The sequence below is a fragment of the Hemicordylus capensis genome, chromosome 13 (assembly GCF_027244095.1).
Source record: "Hemicordylus capensis ecotype Gifberg chromosome 13, rHemCap1.1.pri, whole genome shotgun sequence".
NCBI classification, from domain to species: domain Eukaryota; kingdom Metazoa; phylum Chordata; class Lepidosauria; order Squamata; family Cordylidae; genus Hemicordylus; species Hemicordylus capensis.
Window position 1 is genome coordinate 23,720,335 of NC_069669.1, and position 23,473 is coordinate 23,743,807.

At 51.1% G+C, this 23,473-nt stretch overlaps 1 protein-coding gene across 23 annotated transcripts; it reads left to right on the forward strand.

Annotated features, from left to right (window-relative positions):
• Positions 1 to 44: 44 nt before the first annotated feature.
• On the forward strand, positions 45 to 23,259 carry LOC128336293 (ubiquitin-associated domain-containing protein 1-like). Of its 23 annotated transcripts, none has more exons than XR_008311898.1 (10): positions 1,327 to 1,681; positions 2,440 to 2,686; positions 4,248 to 4,334; positions 4,436 to 4,574; positions 10,822 to 10,917; positions 12,328 to 12,546; positions 14,049 to 14,150; positions 14,348 to 15,628; positions 15,792 to 15,894; positions 21,331 to 23,259. XR_008311898.1 is itself a non-coding variant. In XM_053275646.1 (7 exons), the coding sequence occupies exons 1-7, from the start codon at positions 920 to 922 to the stop codon at positions 12,350 to 12,352; spliced, it is 1,233 nt and encodes a 410-aa protein (XP_053131621.1). In that variant the 5' UTR covers positions 45 to 919; the 3' UTR covers positions 12,353 to 12,491. The 23 variants fall into 23 exon arrangements, 11 of the variants coding, with proteins under 11 accessions (XP_053131621.1, XP_053131627.1, XP_053131628.1 ...); XR_008311899.1 differs by having other exon boundaries at positions 15,795 to 15,894; XR_008311893.1 differs by having other exon boundaries at positions 14,348 to 16,089.
• Positions 23,260 to 23,473: the final 214 nt, after the last annotated feature.

Consider the following 23,473-nt stretch of genomic DNA (forward strand, 5'->3'; position numbering starts at 1 on the left):
CTGTGTGGTGAAATGCACTGGTTGGTATGAGAAATCTCTGCTCTCACAGCTCTTCTGTATTACTACTGAAACTATTTGCATATTTAAGGTGAAGTCTTGATTTCTTGATACTTGGCCATCCAGTCTGCACTGTGGTAAAGATCCTGCTTTGCCTTCTTGCTCCCTTAGCAGAAGACTGGCTGGCCCTCCTTGCTGAACTCCAAAATACTTTTTGAAAGCTTCCTTGGCTCTGCTTGCAGGCCTGGCCTCCACACGTGGAGCGGAAGCACACGCATCCCAGGGCCTAAAGTATGAATGAGTCTATGAGAGTAGACTATGAGAGATGTCCCCAGAGGACTATAAACTTGCATGTGTTTCCAGAGAGCCACATCAACGCTGCTTCCACTTCCCTTTCGCCATATGCAGTCTCCAGCAATGGTGCCAGGAGTGGCTGTACTAAGGAGTCCGTTTATTTTCCTTCCCCCTTATTTTCAATTTCTGTACACTGTTGCTGTCTTTTTTAGTGTCAACAACTTCGTGGAGTGGATGTTTCTTAAAGCCACTGTGAGCAAAGTAGGACCGAAAAGGGTCATTGCGAGATCGGGCACCACCTGGCCAGTTACTCCAGTGCTCTAGACCCTCCCTGCTCCTCTGAGATGTGTGTTTTTCTCCTTGAGTGCCAGCCAAATTGATAGGAATTGTAGGTAGGAATAGGCTTGTGAAGATATACTGGATTGGTGCTTGCAGTTGGTAGCTGCCTGGGAGCCAGCAACCCTGGCTTCATGTCCTCCGTGGGGTGCTAAGGGAGCTATCGCTGCTCCCTAAGGAATTGCATTTGGAAAGTTAATGCTGTGCCTAAACTTGAGCCAGAGGCGGCAGGCAAGCCCTTCTACACTTCCGCTTCCTATTTATCACTTCCGCCAGAGACCGTAAGCTCTACATGCGCACTTCCTTTGCATCACTTCCGCTGGGGGGACGCAGCCACGCAAGCCGCTCTCCAGTTCCGCTTCCGAGCGAGGAACCAGAAGTTGTGCGTCTGTGTTTCCAGTTCGGTGTTCACGGCTTCCTGTGCCACAGGTAACCATGGCGACCGAGAGTCCCTGGCCTGGCCTCTGGCCCCTTCCTTCCCCCGTTTCTAGGGGGCCGCCCAGGCCGGGCCGGCCGCTGTCTCCGCTCTGCGTGCCGGGCAGTTCTGGGGGCCCCGAAAAAGACCAGGAGGGCTCCCCCCCACGCCCCGTCCCTCGCTCTGGGGGAGGTCACTCGAGCCCCGCGGCGGCGGCAGCAGCAGCTCCTGCAGCCCCCCAAGGTTGGGGGCGGCCCCTCCTCCCGCTGTGCTTGCTGAGCCTGCGCTGCCTCCACGGAGCTGCTTTCAGTGGTGGTGGGGAGGAGGAGGAGCAGCTCCCTTGAATGGATGGATGCGGGCAGAGCTGGGCCCGGCCCCTCTTCCCCTCCCTTCCCCTCTCCCTCCCCTCCCCTCCCCTTCTCCTCCTCCCCTCTTCCCCCTCTCCCCCTCCCCCTCCTCCTCCTCTCCCACCTTCATCTTGTCCTCCTCCCCCCTGTCTTCCTTTCTCCCTTTCCTCCTCCCTCTCCAGTCAGTGACAGAGGAGAGAGCCGGCTGCTTTGCATCCATTGTGCTGGAGCCAGAGCAATTGCTCTTGGCATTCTGGGCTTCTGCTGCCTTCTCGAGAAGATCAGATCCATGGTTAGATGCCCCCCCCCCGCCTTCTGGGATGCTGCTGAGAGAGCTGGCGTGGCCCAGTGGAGGGGGTCCCAGCCCCTGCCTAGAGAGAAGGAGGCCCGAGGAGGAGACGCTGACTCTGCCGGCTGGTCCTGGGCAAGGCCCACCCCTGCTCTTCTTGCCTGAGAGCAGGGCTGTCGCTGTAGCGGAGGGAGGAGGACCCGAGTGCTGGCCCTGCCAGCTGTGATGGCCCTGCAGAAGTCCTTCCGTGCCGGCTGCAGGGCACACATCCTCCCACAGAGTCTGTCACGCTTGCCCTGCTAGCAAGCACAGCCAGATGAGGATCTGGCAATGATGCTAGGTGATGTTAGGAGCACTAGATGCTAGTGCTGGAATCTAGATGATGCCAGATTATCAAGATTCCAGGTGATCAGATGATCTAGATCAGGGATTCTCAATGTTGGGTCTCCAGATGTTATTGAACTTCAACTCCCATAATCCCAAGCCCCAGAGGCCTTTGGTTGGGGACTGTGGGAGCTGAAGTCCAATAACATCTGAGAACCCAACGTTGAGAATCCCTGATCTAGATGATGCTAGCAATCACGGTCAGTTGAGGACCAGAGTGCTTGCAGAAGTCCCTCCGTGCCGGCTGCGGGGCACATCCTCCCACGGAGGCTTCCTGCTTGTTTCTTGTGGCCGAGCTGCAGTGTGTGCCCTATGCTTTCCCCCACCCCCGCCTGGGGGTTGGCATCAGGGATTTATGCTGGAACTTTGTCATGCAGCATGTCTGTGACTCAGGCCATGGAGTGGCTGATTGAGGAAAGAGACAACCGCATCGTGGATGCGCCCCTGCCCGGCCAGCTTCTGCTAGGAAACTCTGCAGAAGCTGGAACCTCCTCCTCCACCACCACCACCACCAAGGCTGTTGCTGGGGCCAGCCTGGAAGCCAGCAGAGAGGAGCTGAAGGACGAGCTGACAGAACTCTTCAAGAAGATACGCAGGAAAAGAGAGTTCCGCGCTGATCCACAGGTACCTTGTGTGTCTTTGTGGAAGGAGGGATGTGTGTACAGCTGCCCCTGAGGTCCCACAGAGGCAGCTGGCAGTTGCCCCCTCTTGATCTTGGTCCTGTGGGTCTCTTTGCTCTCTGTCTACTTGTAAGTCCGCCTCTGGGGCTTGCTGGAGTCCTGTGGCTCTTGCTTCCTGGCTCTCAGGCTGGGCTGGGCTGCAGTGGCCCCCCACCTGGGCTTGATGTGCCTACGGCATTGGCGGCCCGGGGGCTGATGTTGGGCTGGGGCAGAGATGTGTGGTCCCAACCCTGACTGGCACAAGGATGGCAGGTGTGTTTGTGCCATTCCCGAAGCCACCGTGTTGCCCCCCCCCCGTGGTGTAGTGGTTAGAGTGCTGGACTAGGACCGGGGAGACCGGAGTTCAAATCCCCCTTCAGCCATGAGACTTGCTGGGTGACTCTGGGCCAGTCACTTCTCTCTCAGCCTAGCCTACTTCACCGGGTTGTTGTGATGAGAAAGTCAAGTACAGTGGTCCCTCGACTTACAAACTACTCGACATAAGTATTTTTCGAGTTACAAACGGCAGTTTTAGATCCGGTTTTAGATGCGGTTTTTTCGACTTACAAATTTTTAGATGGGGTTTCCTCGACTTACAAATTTTTAGATGGGGTTTCCTCGACTTACGAATTTTACATGCGGTTTCCTTGACTTGCCTGCCTGTTTACTGCCTGTTTATTCTTGAAAAGAAATGTTCCTGTGCAGTTTGCAAGCCTTACTGGGGGTCTGGGTCTTTTTCTAGGCTCCGGAACGCATTAATCCGTTCCCAATGCATTCCTATGGGAAACCGCTTTTCGACTTACAAATTTTTCGACTTACAAATGTGCATTCGGAATGGATTAATTTCATAAGTAGAGGGACCACTGTATGTAGTACACCGCTCCGGGCTCCTTGGAGGAAGAGCGGGATATAAATGTAAAAATAAATAAATAAATAGTGATAGCTGAGCTATGAGCCAGACCACACATGGTAACAAGAGGTTTGGCAGACAGAAAATAGGGTGTGCATGGCTGTGCCACTCAGCTCAGCGGGCTTGGGGAAGGGCTTCACACTGGCTGGGGCGGGGGCAAAGTCTGGGCAGCTGTCCCGTTTCTTCTCCTCCTCCCCCCAGTCCGATCCATTTGTAAACCTGCTTGCAATCGGCAATCCACACTTAGGGAGCTGGTGCCGGCCAGACTGTGTCTGCCATGAGTTTCTCGACCCCTCTGTGGATCCCTGGAGATGAGGGAGCGGGCAGGCGTTTCAGACGGGCTGAGTTTCAGACTGGCACGCCCTCACCTCCTGCCTGTGGCTTCCAGCGGCGTCTGGTGGGCCCCTGTGCGAAAGAGGATGCTGGACTAGATGGGCCTCCTTGGGCCTGATCCAGCAGGGCTGTTCTTATGAGGGGCTGCTTTCCTGAGGGGATTAATTCCGCCCTTCTCAACTGCTGCTGATCCTTGTGGGTTGCAGGCCCTGGAGGCTGTGCTGGGAGGAAGTGCTTGGCCCCGCGGCCTGGCCCATGCCTCTGTCTGCCCTTCTGGTTTCAGGCGGTCATTGCCTTGATGGAGATGGGATATGATGAGAGGGAGGTGGTGGATGCGCTCCGAGGGAACAACCACCAGCAGAACACAGTGGTGAGTGTCCCTCGTGGGGGCAGTGCCATCTTCTTTGCAGCATGACCTTTCCTAGGGATGTGCCCTCTTGACGTGTTCCATTTCTTTCTGGTCGACTGTAGTGTGAGTGGCTGCTGGGAGACCGGAAGCCCACCCCAGAGGATGTAGACCAGGGCATTGACCCTTCCAGCCCTCTCTTCCAGGCCATCCTAGAAAACCCCGTGGTACAGTTGAGACTAACCAACCCAAAAACGCTACTTGGTAAGTGCTGCAGCTCTGTGGAAAAGGCATTCAGGGTTGCCTGGCACAGGTGCATTTCTGCAGCATCGTTCCCTGCCTTGCTGGACACAGAATAGGGCTTTGCGCTGCATCGAAGGATGTAAACGTGACTGGGAAAGGCAGCGGCAGCAGCAGCAGCAGCCGCACATGGAGGCCTCTGGGCTCCTAAGCACTCAGCTGCAAAGTGGTTGGCACAGCGTCTCGGGCCAGTATTGGCAGAGGAATCTGTGGCCTCTCCAGTGGATAAGAATGTCTGCCCTTCATCAAACCAGGACAGGATCAGTTTAAACGTCGCAAGTAATGCAACAGGTTTAAGTGTGTTCGTTGCCTTTGCCGTACCTGAGAAGCCCACCAGCGAAGAGACCTCTCTGGTTTGACGAGAAGGGAGAAATGCATCTGTGCCACCGCACTGTGCCCCAGTCCCTCTTGCCGTTCGGAAGAGGTCTGTGGCCATGCCTCTGTCTCCCAGCAGGTGGCGGTGGTGAATGGGGTGTGTCTCAGGGTGTCCTTGGCCACCCTTCCAGGGATGGGGCTGTAGCTTGGCATGCGGAAGGGCCCAGTTCCCACCCCGGCAGCATCTCCCAGGCAGGGCTGGGAAAGACCCATGGCCGAGGCCCTGCTAGTCAGTGAGACCCCGAAGAGCAGCTGCTGCTAGTAGTGTAGACTGAGCTGAATGCACCGAAATAGACCCCGGGGGTGGTGGCGGGGGTGGTTTGGATTGGTGGCTCTTACCTACTTTTCTGCCCAAAGCATCTGCCTTGGCCTCCCTTTAGGAAGAGCTGAGAAGGGGTTCCACCACACAAGAGGGCCAGATCAGAGGTTTTGCCTTTTGCAGACAAGATGTTATTTTATTTTGGGCCGGGGGTAAAATCTGCCTCTCAATATGTGTGTGTTTTCTGTTACTACTTTCTTAGCTACGGTGTGCATCCCTATAAATAATTCCTAGTGTAAATAGGTTTATATTTGAATTAATTAAATTTGCATTTGGAGCTGTATATGAAAAGATTTTCTTTGGTTGGTGGTTGTTTCCTGACCAATGTCAAATTGATAGGTTGGTTTCGGGGTGTCAGAGGTCCAGCAGCGTGAATTCCCTGCTGAGGGGAAAGGTGGCCATGAGCGCGCTTCTCTCTGCTGAGGCCTCGTTGACCCCTTTCCTCAATCCAGGGAGACCTGCTTGCAAAATCAGGCTTCCACGGGGGGAGCTGATGCAGAGCAAGGTGTGGATCTGCTGCTGGTACGGATACTTGTACACCACATCTCAACAAAAGTTTCCAAAGTGCTTTACATAGAGAAATATGAATAAAGTGGCTCCCTGTCCCCAAAGGGCTCACAATCTAAAAAAAGAAACATACGATAGACACCAGCAGCAGCCACTGGAGGGAGGCTGTGTTGGGGATGGGCAGGGCCAGTGGCGCTCGATGGACCCAGAAGGCATGGATCTGGGTGATGGAGCTGCTTGGGCCTGCCGGACTGGCTGGAAGTGCCCTTGGAGGAGGACGGGGATGCCCTGTGCCCTGCTGTGGCCACCCGGTGCAGTGAGGACTGCACTTTGACCCCTGTAGGATCCTACCCTAACCCCTTAGAGCCTATGGAGTCAGGCGGCATATACATGAAATAATAGCATGGCCCCCGTATGCTACAGCCACTAACTAAATATGACCCCCATGTCAAAACCCTTTGAACAGCACTCCAGAGACGGGGCCTGTAATGCTGCAAATTTCCCAAATCTTCCAGACACTGAACCACACATAGGGCAAACCAATCCACCGTGCCATTTTTATTATTAATTATTATTATTATTGCATTTATATTCCACTCTTCCTCCAAGGAGCCCAGAGCAGTGTACTACATACTTAAGTTTCTCTTTCACAACAACCCTGTGAAGTAGGTTAGGCTGAGAGAGAAGTGACTGGCCCAGAGTCACCCAGCTGGTATCATGAGGCTGAATAGGGATTTGAACTCGGGCCAAATTTCTTAATGTTTCTTCACTTGTGTGCGGTGGGGTGGGGGATGGCAATCTCACGGAAAAGAATCTGCTAACTAAACTGGGGAAGCGGGGGGGGGGTGAGCAGTGATCGAATGGCAGGTGGCCCTTGAGAACTATTTCACTTGGGAAATCATCAGGCAAGTAAGCCTGGTTCATCTTCATCTCAGGGCACTGATTCCAGGCATCAGATGTTGAAGTGAGCAGATAAAGACACCCCCAAAGCTTATTTTGGGCCTGTGTTCATCTCTGAAATCTTGCAGGCCACCTCTGTGGCCACCAGTTGCAAGTACTCTCTCACCTCTGCTCGCTCCTCAGCGTGCCTGGCACTCTCCTCCTCTTGCTCTCAGGAGACCAATTCCATCACTACCTCATGGAGAAGTTAGCTGGGGGTAACTTAATACCCACCCACCCCTTTTATCACAGAAACCACTATGCGCTATATAAGCAGTAATATCACCACCTTAACTGGCACATTGCATGCTTTTTAGAGCACTAGGTCACCAATGAGCACTAATTGGTGTTGGAAGATGGAAGCCGAGAGTATAGCTATACTGAAATGTAAGCGTCGCCCGCCTAGATCAGCCCAAAGTAGGCCCATCGAGAGAGGTGAGTCTGGGGTTGCCACTGGCTCTGCCTTCTCTGCTGCTGCCCCCCCCCCCCAGGGCTTTGGGATGCGCAGCTCCCTGTTGAAAGAAGAGCCTCCCCTCTCTGGCATCTTTTAAAAAGGCACGGGAGACATTTGCTTTATTAGATTTATACTGTTAATACTTTCAATATTGGGCTTAAAATTATTTTAATGTTTTAATCATTTCAGTTTTGTTTAATTTGTAATGTTTTTACTGTACACTGCCCAGAAACACAGGTTTTGGTTGGTATATAAATGTTAAATAAATAAAAGTCACAGAATCAAAACATGCACATTTTCCACATGCAGGAAGCCTTAAGGTGCACCTCCTTAGAGGGCAGCAAGTTTTGTTTCTGCATTTCGGCGCGGGGGGGGGGGAGAGGCCGGCAGCTGCCCAGTCCCAAACCCTCCATGCTTCGCTCCCTGCTGTTGATGAAGAGCAGAGCCAAGTGGGACCTTCACGAGATGGGGGAGCGCTTGACCGGCGGAACTCCTTGCCAGGAGAGCACCAACTAGCAGCAGCAGCAGAGCGGCCCAAGGGGCGGGCAAAGCTGCTGGGGGCGGTTGTGGGGTGGAGTCGCCCTTTGCAAAGCCCCCAAAGCGTCCCAGGAAAAGCCTCCTCCGTCTGCCGCTTGCTGCGCATGCTCAGCAGCCAGAGTCCAGGAGACTCCTCCTCCTGCAGCCCAGACTAGGCAAAACCTGGCCAGGCATCCATGCTGCACGTGGGGACCCTCCTCCTGGGAACGGGTCCTGTTTCCTCCCAAGCTGCACGGAATGGGGGACACACACACACACACCGGGGGCCCCTTGCAGTTCTCCCAGGCTCGGGCCGCCCTTCAGCCGTGCAAAGTCTCTTAGCCCCGAGATCGGGGACTGCTTTGGCCAGCGGAGGAGGAGGAGGAGGAGGAGGGAAGGGCTGGAGAGGAGCCCGCCTGCCAGAGGGAGCCGCAGGAGCCAGCTGGCCCTCCAGACAGCCAATGGCTCCTTGCAGGCTGAGGGATACAGGGGCACGCGCACGCGCCGCGGTAAGAGATTCAATCGGGGGAGGGGGAACCCGCTCTGGGAGCAGCCCCCGCCTGCCTGCCTGCTTGCCTGCAGAGGGTCCCACGTTCCCTCCCTGGCAGCAGCATCGCCAAGACAGCGCTGGGAGAGACTCCTGCCTGCAGGGCAGCCTTGGAGAAGCCGCTGCTGCCCGTCTGGGTAGACGGCGCTGAGCTAGGTGGAGCAAGGGGCTGACTCGGTCGTCTACGGCAGCTGCCTCTGCTCTTAAAGATCCCTGCCCCGCACTCGCGAGGGGGTCCAGGCCAGTCCCAGAGGACTGGCAGCCCGAGCTGGCAGCAGCCAAAGATCCTTGCCCCCCCCCAGATTGCGACATGCTGCCGCCAGCTGAGTATAGACAATACGCAGCGAAGCGGACCAAGGGCCTGACTCGGCAGAAGGAACGTGCCTGCCATTGCTCGACTTTAAAAAAAGAACCACAACAAAAAAAGCCTCAGGAGAATGTGCAGCCCTTTATAGAATAACTGGAGCAGAGTGCAAAGCACGATACAGAGAAGGAGAGACCATTTTTTTAAAAAAATCACACTCTTTCCCTTTGCACCCGCCCCCCACTTGGTGCCTTCATTCCTGGGGGCTCCCATCTGCAGTGGGGTAGGGGGGAGTTCGGAAGCTGCCAGGCTATCCAAAACGGCACGGAGGCTTCAGGGCGGGCCACTGGGCATGCGCAGCCGGCGCTGCAGAGGGCGCAGAGCCGCAAAGCCTCGGCGGGGGGATTCTGGCGGGCTCTCTGCGCTCCTCCCCGCGCGCCCCTGGGAGCCGAATCCACTCCTCTGGTTGGTTGGCGGGGTGACAGGCGCATCACTGATTGGCGAGCAGCTGGACAGCGGGCTCCGCCTCGAGCGCGCCACGTTTGATGGAGAAATAATTTGAGACACCTGAGGCGGCAAAGGAGGACGAAGAGCAGGGCCGAGAAGGAGAGGTTCTCCTCAGGGAACTAGGGGGCTTCACGCCCCACATTGCAGCAGGAGGGCCAGGGCCGAGAAGGAGAGGTTCTCCTCAGGGAACTAGGGGGCTTCACGCCCCACATTGCAGCAGGAGGGCCAGGGCCGGGGAGGAGAGGTTCTCCTCAGGGAATTAGGGGGCTTCACGCCCCACATTGCCCCTACTCGGCTGCTGAGGAAGGCCAACCACAAGCCTCTAAGGGGCAGAGAAATGCTCTGAGGGAAGGCTGTCTCCCAGACAGGGCAAGGAAGGGCTCTATGCCCAGCAGTGGCTTTTGCCTCAGCATTTATTGAGAATAATTCATAAATAGGCATGGAGAAAAAGCTGTCTCTAAGCTTGCTTCTAATCCTCTGGGGGAAGGGCTGTGTGCCCACCTTTAGCTCACAGGCAAAAATTCTCTGAGGGGAGGCTCTCTCCAGGACAGAGCAAGGAAGGGCTCCATGCCCAGCCTTGGCTTTTGCTTCACCAAAATAATGATAATAAATTTCTGTTGCTTCAGAAAAAGGAGGAGGAAACCACTCAAGCCATGCTACTCAGCCAGGCTAGGGCTTTTTAAAAGAATGCTTTGTGGGAGAGTGGTGGGATTATGGTCTTCAAGACCCCTGCCAAAAACCAGTTTCTGAGGGGAAGTGAAGTTTCTGAGTGGGGAGTTCATCTCCCTGCTTTGGCTTCATCTTGTGCAATAAATAAATAAATAAATCTGAGGGAAAAGGAAGTTTCTGAGTGGGGAGTTCATCTCTCTGCTTTGGCTTCATCTTGCCAAAAGAACTCAAACCCCTTCTGTGGATGCTGCAGCCGTGCTGACGTGTGCAAAAGCCCTGCCACCTCACTGCCCACATTTGTAGCATTTGTCTGCAGAGGGCAACACGCCACAGATTCTCCCCGTCCTCAGAACACTGGGGCGCCACAGTCTTCTGCATCACGGTGAAAACCTGTCCACTCTTAGCGCGTTCTTGCTCTGTGCAGACAAATGCTAGAACTATGGGCCGCGTAGGGCAGGACTTCTGAGCGCAACGGCACAGGGGCTGTAGCAGGAAATTCCCTGAGGCCAGGGGCTGCTGTGCAACTACAGACTGGCCCTTTTAGTCTGAGAAAACTGGGTGCGACCTGAGGCTCCTTTATTCTCCCAACAGCTGTGTATGGCAGCATAATTCCTAAGAGAGTGGCTGGCTTGAATGGAACACCCTCCCTGCGCATTAAAAGGCTTAGGCTTCTAGATACTCAGAACACTTTTCTGAGGCAGCATAAGCTCTAATTTTCAGGCAGGCTTGTATGGAACATGCTTCAGGCTTCTTAATTCTCAAGAGAAGAGAGGATTCTCTTTATAGTCTCTCAAATTCTTTTTAATGAGTTATATCTTTCATATTTGTGAATGGCATAGAGCTATCTGGATGAGGGGTATAGACACTTAATGAAAGAATGAATAAATAAAACAGCTGTGGGAGTCAACATAATCTCAAAAATGGGGGCTGGCTTGTATGCATAATAGAAGCACCAGGATGCTTTATAACTGCCAACTTTATAGGGAAGGATAATCTCAAATTTAGAACCTATCTTTAACTGAAAATTTTTCATGTGTGTTCTCTCCCCACAACATCGCTTGGAGGACAATTTAGCAAAAAGAAACGGAGTTGGTGCATGTGTCCCTATGACCCACAGACCGGAGTGCTGCTCTTGGAGCATTTGTTCCTCTCCAGAGGCCAACGTGGCAGGTAAGGCTCCAAAAAGAGAATGCTAATTGTACAGGAGAAAATTGACCAGAATAGAATCCCTAGCTGTATCATTGCATTTTGGGATGAGACCTTTCTTCAGAGGACTGAAGAAAGGGTACCTCAAATGTTCCTCCGATATATATTATGGATTATTTTATTTTTTCCATTTTATATCCCACTCTTCCTCCAAGGAGCCCAGAGCGATGTACTACAGACTTAGGTTTCTTTCTCACAACAACCCTGTGAAGTAGGTTAGGCTGAGAGAGAAGTGACTGGCCCAGAGTCACCCAGCAAGTCTCATGGCTGAATGGGGATTTGAACTCCGGTCTCCCCGGTCCTAGTCCAGCTCCATTGGGAGCACATACAACACGACAAACACATCACAACACGAAACGGCAGCATCTCTAAAATGGTGGCTGCCTTGAATGGAAGAGGCTTCATGCCTCTTCAAGCAGCTTTGGGGGAATTGCCAAGAAGAGACACAATACCATATACAGGTTGTATTCTGCCATTAAGAGAACACGTTTCACGCGTGTTGGGAGCTTCAAGCTTCTTTAGTTCCGCAACGCTTTTCTTGGGCTGCATACACTCTAGGAATTTAGCTGCCTTGAACGGGAGAGACTTCATGCCTCTTCCATTGCATCCCCTCGACAACCCTGCGTGGCAAACCGGGCCAGAAGAAACGGAGTCGGCGCATGTGTCCCTACGACCTCCAGGCCGGAGTGCAGCTCTTGGAGCATTTTCTCCTCCCAAGGGGCCAACGTGGCAGGTAAGCCTCAAAGATACTGACTGGAGCAAGCTAAAGAGAAAACCATATATGAAAAAAAGAATTCTCAACATGTGAGACCATATAACAGAAAAAAATCTCAAGCTCTACCAGCACCTTCTAAGATAAGGCTCTTCATCAGGACTGGAGAATATATATACAAAACACATTGATAGTCACAAGATAATATAAAACTGAAACAACTGTTTAAAGCATGTTATTCCAGAACTCTTATATGTTCTCATTAGGCCATCTTTACATATTAGAAGATAAGCATGTAATATTGCCAAAACTTCAAAATAAAATACCTAGTTTCTTTCCCAACAGATTTCACAAAAGGCGGCAACCACACACAAGCCAAGGAAGGAGGAAAAGAGTCTCATGGAAGAACCAAGAGGCAGCGACACACAAGCCACAAAGGAATTAAAAGAGCCGATGACGATGCACAAGATAGCCAAAGCAAGGGCTGTTTTCCCCACCGCCCTGAATGCTCTGTCAATCCAGGGTCCATCAGTAGAAACTTCAGGCTGCTTTGTTCTCTCACCACCTGTGGAAGGCAGCATGATCTCTCATTCTGTGGCTGCCTGGAATGAAACACGCTTCATGTATGTTACAAGCTTCAGGCGTCTTTATTCTCCCAACAGCCTTGTCAAGCTGGATATCCTCTAAGATGGAGACTGCCTTTAACAGGACACACTTCATGTGTGCTGCATGCTCAGCAGCCCTTTGTGCCATGTTTGGAAAGAAGAAACAGAGTTGGCACACATTTGCAATGACCTCCATGCCGGAGTGGGGATTTTGGAATGTTTTTTCCTCCCAAGAGGCCTGTGTGGGAGGCAGGATCAAAGACGGGCTGGACCAAGGTAAAGGGATCCCACCCCCGTCAAAAATAGAACTCCCAGGGTGGTGTAAGAGACAATCGAACAGGAACTAGACTAATACCTGCTATGATGAGGCTCTTCAGCAGAGCACTGAAGAATCTATACCAAATAGGTGTTGTTATGGCTGACAAAGCAGACTAGGTTTCTCAGTAGTTACCCCTCAATGGTTACTCTAAAGGATGACTCAATTTCAGTAGGGGTTGCATTGGGTAATTTGGCCAGGATGTCAGCGGGTATTCATTATGCATTGATTTTTGCAAGATGAGATGAAACGGCTGTGAAACTAGTTACCAAGAAATCAAAGATTTCATCCTTAGTGAACTTCTCATATTCTAACAGAAGAATGTGGTATTGCTCACACTTTATAATCAACTAGTATTTTCAAGCCCGTTATGATAACGGGCGCTAGCTTTCTATCCCGTCTTTTCTGTCTCTCTCTCTCTCTCTTTCTGTCTCTTTTTCCCCCCCTTGTCCCCCCCCCTCTTTTTGTTTTTTGTTTTGTTGTTGTCTCTGTTTTTGTTCTTCCTTATTTTGCTTTTACTTTTTTTGGGGGGGGGTGGATGAATAACGGCCAAAATGGCCCATGAGAAGGTGGCCGCCCCCGCCTATCGCCCTCCCGCACACCCAGCTGCCGGAGCCCACCTTACCCGCTCCAGCCCAAAGGAGAAGAGAGGAACTCGGGAACAGAGCTACTCTCGGTGTTAAGCTGCTGCCCATACTGTCGCAATGGACGCAATAGGCGTCCTTTGCGTCCATAGCGGCAGTTTGAGCAGTGACTTAGCACAGAGAGGAGCTCTGCTCGTGAGCTCCTCTCTTTTCCCTCGGGCTGGAGCGGGTAAGGTGGTCTTCGGCAGCTGGGAGGGCGATAGGCGGGGGCGGCGACCTTCTCATGGCCCATTTTGGCCCTTAATCTTTTTTGGGGGGGAGCGAGGAAGGTGATTTTGGGCAGCTGGGAGGGCGGGTGAGCAGGCGGCGGCGGCGGCTGTGAGCGGGCGGGGGCCTCGTTGGCGGCTTTGCCGCCACCTCGCCCAGCTTCATTTTGGGCAGCTGGGAGGCCGGGTGAGCAGGCGGGGGCGACGGCTGTGAGCGGGCGGGGGCCTCGTTGGCGGCTTTGCTGCCACCTCGCCCAGCTTCCCTGTCCCCCGTCTTGGTCTTCCCCCGTCGCCATTGCCCTCGCCTTTTTCAGGGCGGCCGCTTCTGGTTGCCTCGGCCTCCTCTTGCCGTGCCTCAGCTCATGGCCGAGGCGGCGGCTCTGCCGCCGCCTTGGCCACTTTCCCCCGCCGCCACACACCGGCTAATGGCCGCCCGTGGCTGTGGGACACTGGTGTCTGAGGTCCTGTGTCCCTTGGGCTCTTCTGGGCCTGCGCTTCGCGCAGGCCCAGAACAGCCCAGGGAGGCAGGGACGCAGATCCCCAACGTTCCAAAGCCACGGCCACTCACTTAGCCTTTTATTATATAGGATGACATGCCTTTTTCTCTTCCAGTGGGATTCAAGAAAGAGCACAAGGAATGAGGAGGACACAGAGGACAAGACAAGCTGACCTGATCAATCTTGTGACGAGGAGGCGCATTGTCCGAGAATTGAAGTATTCAACATAGTTATTCAGTTTTGCTCATGATAGTTCTTCAATTTTATTCAAAATATAAATATGTGTAAATACTGAGCATACATATTTATTTCACACTGATTGTTACAAGAGAATGTAAAAATGAAACTGTGAAAAGTATATTCACCAAGCTTTGCTCACACTTCATATAAATGACTTGACTTGTTCTATTCCAGCAGATTTCATGAAAGAGCTGAAGGAGCGAGGACAAGACAAGCTGTCTCAATCTCTTTCGTGATGAGGCTTCATCAGAGAACTGAAGAACATATACAAAATATAAAGATGTATACAAATACTGAGCATACTTATTTATTACATACCGATTGTCACAGGAGAATAGAAAAATGAAACTCTGAAAATGTATTACTCAGGAAATCTAAGGTGTCATCCTTCATAAATGCCTCATACTCTAACATCATGTGGATTTGCTCACACTTCAAATAAATTATGTAACTTGTTCTTTCCCAAAGGATTTCAAAAACAGACCAGTGGAGGCGACAAGAGACAAGCCACGCCAAGCAAAACTGCATTACCCTTTTAGGGTTTTTTTTCAGATTGGTCTCAAAACGAGTGGCTGGCTGCCGCAAATAGAGGCTTCAAGCGAGAGTTGATTTTGTCCTTGACCCTGTGAGGTAAGTTAGCCTGGAATAATATGTGCTGGCTTCAAGGGTTCATGCCTAAAAAATAAGAATACATTTGTTTAAATTGTTTGTATCCTGTCTATTCAAGAGCCTTAAACAACCATCTCTTCAGCCTGGCTTTTAATGATATCTTGTTTTAATCTTAATTTTAATTAGATTTAATCTGTTTTAAATGTTTCTTGATTTTAATTGTTTTATTTTGTGTTTTTTTATTTTAATGTAAACCAGCCTGAGCCAATGAATGAATGAATGAATGAATGAATGAATGAATGAAATAATAAATATTCAACAAAATGCTATTCAGGGCTGCTTGCCCTCTCTTAAATGAAAACAACAACCACCCCCTACTAAATGCAAAACAACAACAAAACCCACTATTAAATGCAAGCTCCCACACTACTAAATTAAAAAAAAACACTACTAAATGCAACAACCCCCCGCAAAGCCCACTACTAAATGGGAAAAAACCCCACCACTAAATGCACACACTCCACTAATAAATGCAAAAAAAAAAAATTCACTACTAAATGCAATAAAACAGAAGATAAAATAGACAAGAAAAAAGAGCATTCACAACTAAAAACTGAGTATTCTAAACAGGAGTTAAAAAAACAACCACCATTGGCTCTGTTCACCAGCCATTCTCATTGAACTCTGTTGGTACATTACTCGTCAGGTTTTTTCACCCGTCAGGCATCCTTTTTCACTTGACACAGATGGGTAGACTAGTGGATTTTCTGAGCCCTGATTCTAAACTTGGATTGGAGAAAAATGGAATTTTTTCTTGGTGCAGATCTCCTGACCTAGCTGCTTTGCGTGAGTATTTGTTCAGTGAATCTGAAAAAACTATTATTGTGATGTTTGAAACTAACATTTAACACATTTGTTAAAGATTTGTGGTAATGTTTTATTTTGAAACATGAATTATTTGAAATGATGAAAGAATGTTAATATGCCTATATATTCTCTTTTTACCCAGCAGGTTGACTTGTATACAGTGCCACGTGGATGGTGCATAAATCCCTGCCAAGGAGGATATTGCAAGAAATCGGAAATGTATAAAAGTGGCTACTGTCAGAGGGGTATATATTAACCTATGTCTAGATATGCTTTTGATTTTCTTTTCCCCTAGCAATCAATCAATGTATCTATAGACCAGAAAAATTTCCCCTAGCAGACTGATTTACATAGACGGCCATGTGGATTGTGGGTAAATCCCTACTTAGGAGGTTATTTGAAGAAATCCAAAGTGTATAAAAGTGGCTGATATCAAAGAGGTATGTATCAACTCCTATTTAGATGTTTTTACTCCCTTATTAGGATGCTAGATATACAGTTAAGGTGACTCTATTTAAAAGTCTTCTGTCTGGATGATTTTCCTCTCAAAAGAGACTTGTGCTGACAGGCTGAAAGTTGCTCTTACAATAAGTGATGTAGGGACATAGGAGCTGAAGTCCTATGGTCAGGGTGAAGTGCTGGTAACCTCTCCCCTGTAGCCTCCAAAGAAAGAGGAGAACTTTCTGCAACTGGAAGAAAAAAGATGAAGTCTGAAGAAAAGATTCACTGTGGAAGGAGCGGTCGGCTTGCCATGGACTGTGATGCTTTCTTGCTCCACGTTATTGATAGCCAGTTTAATTTATTGTTACCTTTAAATTGTTGTTCTGTATGTGAGCGTTCTGTGCATTCAGTATTTCTGTAAAGCCTTTGTGTAGAACCCGGGTTCTTCCTTTTGTAATGTATTTTAAATGTATGGAGAATTTTTGTTGTAGCTGCTACACTTCTGATCAAACCTATGATGTTGAAGAGCAATTCTGACAAGATGCAAAACAAGGGAGCCTTCTTCCTTAAATCCATGTGGTAAATCCACGGGGGCTGCTCCAAGGACAGCAATATCTGACATTTTGTTTGACAGAGAATCCCACAAGTGGATGATGCGTTGTGTGAAAAAGTGTTTGTTTGTTGGTTCTAGAGGTGGTTCCTATCCAATTGCCTGGGATGACCTCTGGTTCTAGTGTGATGTGAGAGGGAGAAGAATTTCTCTCCATCCTCTTTCTCCACCCTATGCCTGATTTTATAGACCTCTATCATGTCTCTCCGCCGTTGTCTTTTTTCTAAACCAAATAGCCCCAGGTGTTGTAGCCTTGCCTCATAAGAAAGGTGCTCTAGGCCCCTGGTCATCATGGTTGCCCTCTTCTGCACCTTTTCCAGTTCTACCATGTCCTTTCTCCTTGGGGTTTTTTGTCCCAATGTGTATCACTTTACACTTGCCAACACTGAAGTGCATTTGCCACTTTGTCACCCACTCACCCAGTGTGGAGAGATCCTTTTGGAGCTCCTCACAATCCGTTGTTGGATTTCACTACCCGAAAGAGTTTGGTACCAGCTGCAAATTTGGCCACCTCGCTGCTTACCCCTGCGTCTAGATCAGGGATTCTCAAACTTGGGTCCACAGATGTTTTTGGACTTCAACTCCCATAATCCCCAACCAAAGGCCACTGGGGCTGGGGATTATGGGAGTTGAAGTCCAAAAACATCTGAGGACCCAAGTTTGAGAATCCCTGTTCTAGAGCATTTCTAGGGCAGGGTCTTCCCTTGGGGGCCAGAGAACCGACCAAGCCCTCTTCAGTGCAGCACCCTTCCCCTGCCCTCCCCTTTCCCACCCTGAGGAAGGTCTCTGTGGGTTCCTTCCAAGCACTCCATCCTCCCCCTCCTGATTGGGGGCCTCACAGACCAAGGGCAGGTGTGGGGTTCTTCTGGTGGGCCTTTCCACAGACTCTCTGGCACGTCCAAGACCAACATGTCAGCCTTAGGAAGCACCTGTGAGAGAACAGCTTCTGTTTTCTCCCAGTGTGAGAACTTCTGGCTGTCATGGGGTGTAGCACGTGCTGTGAAGGTGGGAGAGGAAAGAAGGAAAGCCTTCCAGCACCAGGGCAAGGTGGAATTAAACGGCTCTCCTTCACTTAAGCTGCCCCCATTGAGGTGGGAGACCATTTGAGAGGCCTCATCCTTGGTCCCCCCCTCCTTGCCCTTTTTATCTTGAACAGCCTGGCAAGGCAGGCTCAGCTGAGAGAGAGAGCGGGGAGCCCAGAGCCAGCTGTGTGACTTAGTGGGGATTTGAAGCGGGGTGTGTCTTTGCCTCTAACCATTGCCCCACTCGGTGCTGCCAGCATAAGGCTCAGCATGCAAAGAGAGCCAGCAGGGGGAGGCAGCCTCCAGCACCCCGATGTTCCTGAACTACAACTCCCAGCATTCCCAGGCAGGGCATCCTGGGAGTTGCAGGCCAGTCACAGCCGGAGTCCTGCTCCTGAATCTGAAATATTCAACAGTCCAAAAAGACAGAACAAGGTGGAGGGAGCAATTCCCGGCAGCAGGGAAAACACAGGAAGGGATGGGAAAGGAAACGGTGCAGGAAAGCGCCAGGGGAAGCTGCCTTGTGCGGATGAGTCGGGACCTTGGGCTATCTGGCTCAGGACTGTGCTCTGACCGGCAGCAGCTCTCCAAGGTTTTAAGCAGGACTCCCTCCCAGGCCCACAAGTTACTGGGAGAAGCTTCCAGGCATTGAAGCTGGGTCCCCCTCCTGCAGGCCAAGCCGGGGCTAGTCTAGGGCTGCGCATCATCCCTGCAGGGGCATCTCTCTCGCAGGGCCCCCCCCCCCCCCGGCAGTCTCTCATTCAAATGCTAAGCGGAGCCGGCAGGGGAGGGAGCCCGGAGGAGAACAGCAGCAGCCGTGGTTAGGGGGTGGGTGGGGTGGGGGCTTCACCCAAGGAAAGCCCTTCGGGAGAACTGTGCGGCGCCTGCTGCGCTTGCATGGAGAGCGTGGGGAGGCAGGCTGCGTGCGCAGCTCGGGGGTCCAGGCAGGGTTGCTTTCTGGCTCACGGGCTGGACCCGCTCCTCCGCCTGCCACCTGCAAAAGCACCTGCGCATGCTCAGCAGCGAGAGTGCATGAGCGAGACTCCTGTAGCCTCGACTAGGCAAAACCTCGACAGACATCCATGCTGCACGTGGGGACCTTCCTCCTCCTCCTGGGGACGGACCCTGTTCCCTCCCAAGCTGCACGGAATGGAGGCGGGGAACACACCGGGGGGCCCTTTGCTGTTCTCCCAGGCTCGGGGCGCCCTTCAGCTGTGCAAAGTCTCTTAGCCCCGAGATCGGGGACTGTCTTTGGCCAGAGGGGTGTGTGGAGTGAAGATTTGGGGATGCTGGAGAAGGAGCCCGCCTGCCATAAAGAGGCAGCTGTGGAAAGCGATTCCCAACCTTGGGTTCCCAGGTGTTCTTGGACTTCAACTCCCAGAATCCCCAGCCCCAATGGCCTATGGTTGGGGATTGTGGGAGTTGAAGTCCAATAACGTCTGAGGACCCAGCGTTGGGAATCCCTGCTCCAGACAGCCAATGCCTCCTTGTCTGGGCGCTGCCCCGCACCCCCCTCCTCGTCACGTGGCCCAAAGGAGGAGGAGGCTCCCCTCCTCTCCTGGCAAAAAATCCCCGGCTAGCTTGGCACAGAACCATCCTTTAACTGGTGATTCTCTTCATTGAGCAGGAGGAGAGCAGCTGGCCCTCTCCACCCCCTCACAGCATCCCTCCAGTGGTTGCCGCTGGTGTCTATCTTGTGTTTCTTTTTTAGATTGTGAGCCCTTTGGGGACAGGCGGCCATCTTATTTATTGATTCTTTCTCTGCGTATACCGCCCTGAGCCCTTTTTGGAAGAGCGGTATAGAAATCGAGTAAATAATAATTTATAATAAAAATGATAATGATGGGGGCGGAGCCCAGGAGTTGGCGGAGAGAGGCGAGGGCCTGACGTCACCGGCTCCGCGCCATCGGGGAGGAAGGAGCCAATGGCCGCCAAGGTCATGCCCCTTCCCCCCGTCGCCGGGTGACGTCAGAAGCCAGCGCCCAGGGCCTGTCAGTCTCTAGGGAGAGGCGGGGCGCCTCGTGTCGGTCGGAGCTTCCGCTTCCGCCACCTCCTCGGTGCCCGCCGGGATGGCGCCGCGGCTGCCGCTGGAGAAGGCGGCCTGGCGCCGGGTCGAGACGGTGCCCACCTCCCGCGTCGCCCTCCGGCCTTGCCCCCGCGGAGCCCGCAGGCGGGTGAGTGGAGGAGGGGTCTCCTGCGCCCCCGGGCCCCGCCTGCCTGCCTGCCTGCCTGGGGCTGCCCCTCGCTCGGCCAGAGGGAATGGGGCTGGGGGGAGGAGAGGGAGGGCTGCCTGCCTGGGTTTGGCGGCCCCTAGAAGGTGGTGGGGGTGGGCAAGTCCCCTCAGGGGCAGGATCCCCGGGGCTGCCCGTGGGGAGGTCTCGCTCTAAGCAGCAGCAGCAGGAGGAGGATCTGGGGGTGGGGGTGGGGGTGGCTGCCCAAGGCCCCCAGGAGGTGGACCCAGAGAGGCTGCCTGTGTGAGCCCGGCCAGGGCTTCCCCTGAGGGGATGGAGCTGCTCTGGGGAGGGTCAGGGCTCCGAGGCCAGTGCCGTTTCCCAAGGGTTGGCCCGCTGGAGAGGGTCTTGCTTCTGCGCAGCTCCTCTCCCTCTGTCTGTCTGCCTGTCTTCTCTGGGGCCCCAGCCCAGCCTCCTCCCCACAGAGGAGCTGTAGGTGCCTCAGTCTGTGGGGTGCGGCGTGGCCCCAGGCGCTCTCAGTGTCCGTGGGCTCCCTGGTCCTTCCCATGAGGACTTCTGCCTGCCGCTGAGGGGGTTTCCAAAAGTCCATGAAAGCTTCTGCTAAAAGGAAATTTGTCTTCAAGGCAACACCAGCTGTTTAGTCTGCTGCAGCAAGACCCCCCCCCCAGCACATTTATTTGAAATATTTCTGTACCACCCAAAACTTGAGTCTGGGTGGTTTACAATTAAAATCATTTAAAATCTTAAATCAGTTAACAATTGAAATCATGTTAAAGACTAAAAACATTTAATTGCTCTTACCATTAATTGTTTTGCAGCACCTTAGTTGTGAAGTTCACTGTGCGCCCACCCACCCCCCACCCCCCGCGCGCGCTTAGCTTACTGGGAGATGAACAAGCTTGCCTGTGCAGGGCTGGCCCTGGGCAGAGAGGGTGGGCCGGAAGCCAGACAGACCACCAGTCCTATCCCCACCACTTCAACATTTGCCGAGAGAGAATCTGGCTCCTGAGAGAGTTTCCTGGACATCTTGACTAATACAGTGAAGGAGCTTTGGCAGTTCAGAGCTTCCAGGCAGCCGCCTTTGGGTCTTGAGACGGGGAAGCAGGAGAAGAGCTGGAAACATGGGGTGGGGCACAGTCCCCACAGGGTGTGTGCACACGTGTGTCTGTCCACATCTGTCTTCTCCAAAGTGGCGGCAAAGGCAGGGAGCGTCAGACTGGTGGGGTGTTGCAGCAGCTGGGAATGTGGCTCTTCTGGGGTGAATGGGGGTCGTTTAAGGAGATAGCTGCCTTCTGCCCCAACCAAGCAGTTCTCTAGAACAGGGAGGGAGGAAGATGAGCATTTCTACAGCATGCTAAGAGCACAAAACAACTGCCCCCCACCTCCAGTCTGGCTCTCCATTTCTCTCTCTCTCAGATGTGGCCTTGTGAGGAGGAATGTCACTGTGAACCACACGCTTCAAGGAAGGGCTTTTTGAACCAGGATGCAGCCTGCAGCTACGCTTAGGAACATGGCAGCTGGCAAAAGTGGTGCTGCAACCCCTTCTGTGCTGCTGACACACAAGAGAAAAACCTTCTTTCCATCCTGGGCCTTTTGCCCAAGAAATCTCAAGAACCTAGAACTTATGTGCAAAGCATTTCTAAATGGAAGAAGTGAAAACCCCACCAGCTCTTTACTCACTAAATACTTTTTGTTGCCTCTGTGTATCTCTTGTTGGACTCCCCTTGAAGCTAAAGATGTGAAGTGCCATTTGTACCCTGGGTCTCTCACCAAACAACTCTCAAGCCTGCAAAGTTTCTTGGCAAAGCAAAGCGTCTCTAGTTGGAAGAAGTGACAGCCCCAGAAGTCACCAATCCTGATGTTTCACTTTGGGAAATTTGAGTGAAATGTTAGTTGGCCTTATTGTCTAATCTTACTCTTGATTACTTCTTTTTAGGCAAATAAGATAATAAATTGCCTTGGTACTGAACTTTTATCTTGAATGGCACAAGGAGGGCGAGTAGGAGATTGGGGCTGAATATTAAAAGAATTTCTAATTTCAACCCATTGCTCTAATTGTTATTGCTCTCCGGATAAAGGACACTGCTAAAGGAAGAGTTTAATAAGGATATAAAGGAGTCTAGTAAGGATTAAAGAACTAATCCCTATGCTTTGGCACATTATACTCCCCCACCCCACTTTATAAGCATGTAATATGCTTAGTAAGATATCTGGATGAGAGGGGGGGAGAGCCCTGAACGTAAACATTTAGTAGTTCTTTCATGCTTTCTTCACATTTGTAACTGGATTCATTTACTCCCTAGTTCTGGGAGAGAGGGAACATTGGTTTTGGTTCTCCTCACTCTTTTGTAGAATTCTGTTTAACATTGTCTTAGTTGGTTTAACCTGGTTACTTTTCTCTCTCACCTTTTTGGTGGTGATTTGGAGGATGGGGAGGGAAGGATAGTTCCTGGGTTTAGTTATGAATGTATTTCAATGCTAACAGTTTCTGCCAAAGATGATGTATTTCGACTCAAGGCCTATGATATAACATTAGTCCAATTGGTTATAGCACTTGCAGTTGTTGACATGGGTAATCTGTCCTTTAAAGATGGGTGATTTAAATATTTTTTCAGTTAATTGTAATGGCTTAGTTTCTTATCAAACATTCTAAGGTGTTTAAAACAAAGGACAGATATAATTTTTCTTCAAGAAACACGTACTAAAAGAGGAACAACAACATTGTTTAGTTTAATTATCCTCATCAGGGATAGCAGCTGGAAGCTCGAAGTCCAAAGGAACTGCCACGTTGTTTTCCCCAAATTGCTGATTTACACCCTTGAAAGACTATAAAGATTCTTTTGGTCAGTTTGTATATATTGAGGGCACATTTTTGGATAAACCCTTGTTACTGTGTTCCATATATGCCCCAAATACTCTGTCACTGAAAATCTCTTTTAAAAACTTCAAAGTATTAAGATTCAAGATTGGATAAATGGGTGTGGTTTTAACTTAACCATAAACCCTGCTTTGGATAGGTCAGCCTCCAAGTATACTCCCAACATTTCTACTTCTAAGTTCCCTATAGCATATCTCTCTAAGGAAGCTAATTTGGTGGTTCCTTGGCAGTTGTTACACCCAGGGGAAGGGGATTACACATTCTTGTCTGCCAGACATGAAACTTGTTCTAGGATTGATTATGTTCTCATCTCCAGTTCCCTACAGAATGATATTCAAGATGCTATTAGTGATAAAATTTGGACAGATCACAATTGGATAATATGCTCATTAAGTTTTGAAAGTTCTAATAACCCAATTTCTTGGTTGAAAACTTATTTATTATACAATAAAGATATATGCAAAACATTGGAAGATTGACTTTTAATTTAACTCGGATTGTTGATTCAGCCCAGCCACAATTTGGGAAGCATTTAAAGCAATATTTCATGGAAAGGGGATTAACCAGCTGCATACACTTCCAGGCTCCAGAACTGTAAAAATTAAGAATATTATAATAATAAACCAAGCAAAAACATATATGCTGAACATAAAGAAATAAAGCCGAACCTCCTATTAGAAT

Coding starts and splice junctions, on each gene's coding strand:
- LOC128336293 (XM_053275641.1), top strand. CDS start 1,395: ATGCGGGCAGAGCTGGGCCCGGCCCCTCTTCCCCTCCCTTCCCCTCTC. Junction 2,687..4,247: donor AGTTCCGCGCTGATCCACAG/GTACCTTGTGTG, acceptor TTCTGGTTTCAG/GCGGTCATTGCCTTGATGGA. Junction 10,918..11,511: donor TCCAGAGGCCAACGTGGCAG/GTAAGGCTCCAA, acceptor CATACACTCTAG/GAATTTAGCTGCCTTGAACG.